This window comes from Protopterus annectens, chromosome 1.part2 (genome assembly GCF_019279795.1).
Source record: "Protopterus annectens isolate FY-2018-M chromosome 1.part2, PAN1.0, whole genome shotgun sequence".
Taxonomy (NCBI): Eukaryota; Metazoa; Chordata; order Ceratodontiformes; family Protopteridae; genus Protopterus; species Protopterus annectens.
Genome location: NC_056727.1, coordinates 629,780,818 through 629,786,817, shown reverse-complemented (window position 1 = coordinate 629,786,817; position 6,000 = coordinate 629,780,818). Strand labels below are relative to the sequence as shown.

General features: G+C 34.5%; 1 protein-coding gene across 3 annotated transcripts in view; it reads right to left on the bottom strand.

Annotated features, from left to right (window-relative positions):
• Positions 1–772: 772 nt before the first annotated feature.
• RGS7 (regulator of G protein signaling 7) overlaps positions 773–6,000 on the bottom strand; it is a 2,400,584-nt gene continuing 2,395,356 nt past the window's right edge. For all 3 annotated transcript variants that reach the window (XM_044058067.1, XM_044058054.1, XM_044058060.1), the window contains one exon: positions 773–4,463. Coding sequence is in view for 1 of the 3 variants with exons in the window: in XM_044058060.1 (XP_043913995.1) it covers positions 4,416–4,463 (48 nt within the window). In the remaining 2 variants the exon portion in view is untranslated. The remainder of the gene's footprint in view (positions 4,464–6,000) is intronic.

The following is a 6,000-nucleotide window of genomic DNA, read 5'->3' as shown; positions in this document are numbered from 1 at the left end:
ATAAGGGAACAGAGCAGCTTGACTATAACTACTGATTATTTCACCAATGTGAATAGACTGAGAAGAATATGCTTTATTTACAGATGCTATAAAATCCCACACACAGCAAAAAAGGAAAAAAGTTCTACAACATGACTTTATCTCAGTTCACCTACATGTATGTTCACCAATGTTTATACTGGTCTCAACCATTTATTTAACTTATAGATATTAAATTCCAATGGCGTTTACTAAATATATTTCCTAACAAGTTGTTTTTCAGTCAGGTATGCTTGTAGCATGCTAATTCTATACTGAAATTAAATAAATGTAACAATCATACAGTAATTTCATCTAAGTGTATTTCACAAACTTATCATTTGCATTTATAACAGTTCATGTGATTACATCACTGTAGTTTGCTGTCATAGAAGGAAGTAAAATGGTAGAACAGGGATTGCTGGGAGAGCAGTACATTTTTTATAGAATTAATGCAGCTATTCACCTTACACATGAATTTCATATAGGGCACTTATAATGAACAATGTATTCTTTGTTTATTGTTGGTTTTGTTTTTCGAATGGCAAAAGAAGCCTAAAGAGTTTTAATAAACTTGCTGTAATGTTTTAGTTTAGAGAAGGATTGGAATATAGAATTAGAATCCAGTTTACAGTGAGCTGTGTAAAAATAAAAATGTCCTACATCAGCAAACCCTTTTTCTTTTCAAGGACACAGGCATAAAAATGAAATGAATTTAGGATGAGGGAAAAGCAATACATCTGCAGATATCATCTTAATTGAGAAGAAACTCATTTTTATTAACCAGAATAAAATAAAACATCTGTACACATCTGGAGGCATTTTTAAATTTCTTGCACATGTTATATAATACATTTTAATTCACTGCTGAAATGTGCAATATGTATTTGTTAAGAGGCTGGAACACAAGGAACTGATTCTGCTAATAGAACACCTTTTATGTTGAATGTAATGCACCATTTTAACTTTCATCAAAATGACTAACAACAAAAGCTTCAATACAATGCTCTAAGTGCACTACTGAATATAATGTTATGGTCTAGAATCTGTGAAGAGAAATACTGAGGTTCAGAATATAGCCTAGTGTCTGGGCAGTCAGATGGCATGAGTGCACCAGTTTTCCAGCTTTGGTTGAGCACATGGCTGGGTCAGTTGCTGAGCCAAAGGAGTCAATTCATATCAAAGAAAATTTGAGGAATTGTGTGACACCATTCTCCATTTACAGTGATGCACTTCAATAATGCATCTCTTAGGAACTGGTATAGCAGCTGTAACAGAATTTACATAAATATGTGCATGATATTTCAAATGTATAAAACACATTTTTCTTTTAGGTTACGGCATCATTTTATAGTCCAAATATCTAAACCATTTTAAATGAATCACCTTGTAATAAATTGTAGCTTTCAAGACAGCATCAGTTTAGTTAACAAAACTCTTTGCACAAGGGAAGTCTTCACTGTAATAAGAACAGTCAAGTGCAACGTTGGAGTCTTGGTTACTGGAGTAATCTATGAAATAAGCCATTGCCAGTAACAGTATGATGGGAATGACTGGAGTAATCTATGAAATAAGCCATTGCCAGTAACAGTATGATGGGAATGACTGGAGTAATCTATGAAATAAGCCATTGCCAGTAACAGTATGATGGGAATGACTGGAGTAATCTATGAAATAAGCCATTGCCAGTAACAGTATGATGGGAATGACTGGAGTAGCCTATGAAATAAGCCATTAGCAGTAATAGTACGATGGGTATGACTGGAGTAGTCTATGAAATAAGCCATTGCCAGTAACAGTATGATGGGAATGACTGGAGTAGCCTATGAAATAAGCCATTGCCAGTAATAGTATGATGGGAATGACTGGAGTAGCCTATGAAATAAGCCATTGCCAGTAACAGTATGATGGGAATGACTGGAGTAGCCTATGAAATAAGCCATTGCCAGTAACAGTATGATGGGAATGACTGGAGTAGCCTATGAAATAAGCCATTGCCAGTAATAGTACGATGGGTATGATTGGAGTAGCCTATGAAATATGCCATTAGCAGTAATAGTACAATGGGTATGACTGGAGTAACCTATGAAATAAGCCATTGCCAGCAATAATACAATGGGTTTGACTGGAGTAACATATGAAATAAGCCATTGTTGGTAACAGTACGATGGGTATGACTGGAGTAGCCTATGAAATAAGCCATTGCCAGTAACAGTACAATGGGTATGATTGGAGTAGGCTATGAAATAAGCCATTACCGGTAATAGTATGATGGGAATGACTGGAGTAGCCTATGAAATAAGCCATTGCCAGTAATAGTATGATGGGAATGACTGGAATAACCTATGAAATAAGCCATTGCCAGTAATAGTGCGATGGGTATGATTGGATTAGACTATGAAATAAGCCATTGCCAGTAATAGTACAATGGGTATGATTGGAGTAGCCTATGAAATAAGCCATTGCCAGTAATAGTACGATGGGTATGATTGGAGAAGCCTATGAAATAAGCCATTGCCAGTAATAGTACAATGGGTATGACTGGAGTAACCTATGGAATAAGACATTGCCAGTAATACTACAATGGGTATGACTGGAGTAACCTATAAAATAAGCCATTTCCAGTAATAGTACGATGGGTATGACTGGAGTAAACTATGAAATAAGCCATTGCCAGTAATAGTATGATAGGTATGACTGGAGTAGCCTATGAAATAAACCATTGCCAGTAATAGTATGATGGGAATGACTGGAGTAACCTATGAAATAAGCCATTGCCAGTAATAGTGCGATGGGTATGATTGGGGTAACCTGTGAAATAAGCCATTTCCAGTAATAGTTCAATGGGTATGATTGGAGTAGCCTATGAAATAAGCCATTGCCAGTAATAGTGCGATGGGTATGATTGGGGTAACCTGTGAAATAAGCCATTGCCAGTAATAGTACAATGGGTATGACTACACCATAGTGTCTGGATTTACATTTAAGGAATGGAAGATAACTTTAAATTTGGCAGGATGTACTAAGCTTTTTCATTACTTTATGAGTTTTAACATATAACAACAAGCTCTGGCAATTAATTCTGGTGCTAATGGAAGGTAAAATGCTGCAGTCTTCACAAAGCTTTCAGGTAATGTATAACAAAATAAACTACAAAATGTTTTTGCATATTGAAACTGTGAAACATAAAATGCATGGCTGTAGAAAGTATAGTCAGCCGTACAAATGGAAAGGTATAAAGGTAGCATTCTTTTAAAAAGCCAGCACATCCATGCAGAATATATAATGCCTCCTGCTATGCATGTATTGCTTACATCTTATTTTGACCTGATAATCTTGGTTAAGTACAAAACTATTTGTGAAACAGTTAGAGTTATAGCACTCCTCTCTGCATGAATGTGCTAACTTATAATCACTCAAGAACTTACTGTGCATGCCCGGAAAATGAACTTTAGCAGCTGAGCAAATGATAGAAATGCTAATACATTTATGCCACTCTTTCATTTCTTGCATTTAAAACAAAGCTATTTAGAGGATTTATTTGCAAAGACACTTTTCCAGTTAAGTACTGCTGTGTAGGTTATTCAGAATTGCACATGTCTCTGGACCTGAATAGTCTAGCCTTTAGCCCCTGAAGTGTCTGTAGGGAAGGCAGCACTATGCATAATTAAAAAAAAAAGAAAACTAGAGACAAAAGTACACTGAGAAAAACACACTGTACTTATTTTTGAAAAATGTACCTAAAAGTAAATGACTAATTTTAATTCAGAATCAGTAACAGTTTTTAACTATTGTAACAAAAACAGAACATAAAGCTTGCTATTCATTGCAGATATATAAAAACAAACAATCAAAAAATAAATAAAAATACACTTATGGTGTTACTTTAATATAACTGAATTGTGGTATAAAAATAGAATGTCAACAAAGAATATACAGATGTTAGGCAAACATTTTAAGATGACAATACCAGTGAATTTAAAACCTTTGTTGTGAATGTTACATTATTTTGTGCAGTAAATGCAGTGGCACATGTCTGTAATGTATGCATAATTTGAATTATTCCAGCCTGTTGCAGACAAAATGTATTTTCTAAAATTGCATTTCTAGCAGAAGCTTTCCACTCTTAATGTGTTTCAGCTTGCAAAGGAAATGAAAAAAAAACACAATTATCCAGCTGATATGATAGCCAAAGTAAGCAGATGGCTTTCCCAGTGAAGGCATTGAAAGATCGGAAGTCATTTAAGGTCTGTAACGCCTCAGTATACACAGAAGAAAATGATCAGACCCTTTGCTCATGCACTGTCTGGTTTAATGTTCTCTGAATTCCAGCTTATTTTTGATCTACTTGTCAGTACAAATTAAGTGGTCCGCTTCCAATGTTAAAATATAACCATTTAAGATTGCACTAGACTTGTTAGCCTCTTTGATGTGGTTGATTTGCCCTAGAGATAAAAAAAACAGCATATATTATTATTAACATACAAATATCCCCTTACCTTGATGATGCTGCAAAAATATTGTTGGTTCTTTCATGCCCTACTTGCTACACCTGATTTACTTTTTATATGCACAATGCATGCTGATTGCTGAACTCCTATTGATACTGTTCCAATAACTAGGGATGTACAGAAAGATGTTACAGATATTGAATTTGTGTAAATTGTATAGTTCTACATGTGGGCCCTAGATGGCTTACTATCTGAGGAAGTGGCTTAGCTGCAAGATATATGTGTGGCATGAAGCTATCTAATCAGAAATAAGTCTAATAGTTCTATTATTTTTTTACTTTTGACTATTGTGCTCCATTTGAAGACTAACAGATCACTATCCTAAGTGAATCTGGTGATGAAATCAAAATGAACTCTCTGTATCTAACCATTTTTTCCTGATATCAATAGAAATCATTTTTCTACATATCATCATTAACATTCATACTGGGAATAAGAAAAAAATATTTTTTTTATTCTCAAAAAGGGTACAAAATGTCTCATCAGAGCTAATTCAAGGCAACAATAAAAAATATACTCCAAGTCATCTTAAACTTATAATTGCTTTTGTCCTTTATTAACAGAACCTTTTAAGAATCCATCCAAACAAGACTGTTCCTTAAAAATATAATATGATCACACGTTACCCAATCAATAGTCATTGATATTCACACAAATAACAATAAATATTCTTTCATTTTAAAGATTGTAAATTTGAATTACAACTATTTATTATGCAATGCAAGCCTGAATTGATATTAGATGCTTTAGAAAAACATAATTATGTGTTGCTCCACGATCAAAATATTTTTTTTTTTAAATAGAAGAAGTGTCCTGTGATATTTATGGGAGGAGGTGACTATGAAGGGTTCCTATTAGATGAATGAATGATCAAAATGTCGAGTACAATGTGCTCAACACACTTTGATCGATCGTTCATCTAATCGAACACTGTAAAAGATGAAAACCGGAGTTCAGAAAAGTTTTAGTTGGCCATGGTGGTGAGTGTAGCTTGTGACGTAAGGATGCTACACTGTCTGGAATGGGTAGGTAAGTGAATTCCATACTTGTGTGTGTATGTTGTGATTAGCAGGTAATTGTCCTTTTCCCAATGTAGAGTGATCGCGGAGTTGGTACATATAGTTAGGGGGTATGGGGGGGGTGAAGCCCCCCACTTTCTTTTAAAAGTAGAAGAATGTGTTAAGGTTTGAAAGTTGTTGAATGATGTGAGAATATATGGGTTTATATGTATTAGTTGTATGTGTGTGTTGCATGTTAGTGTAGGAAAGGTGTGGGACAAACAAAACTTTTCGGAACTCCAGTTTTCATTATTTTAAGGGTTCGATTAGATGAACATTCGATCAAAGTGTGTCGAGCATGTTGTATTTCACATTTTGATTGTTCATTCATCTAATATAGACCCACTATGAAAATTATTTACAGGTGATGTGATGTAATAAGTAGGAAAGGTTTTTCAAATTTACAGTCTTTA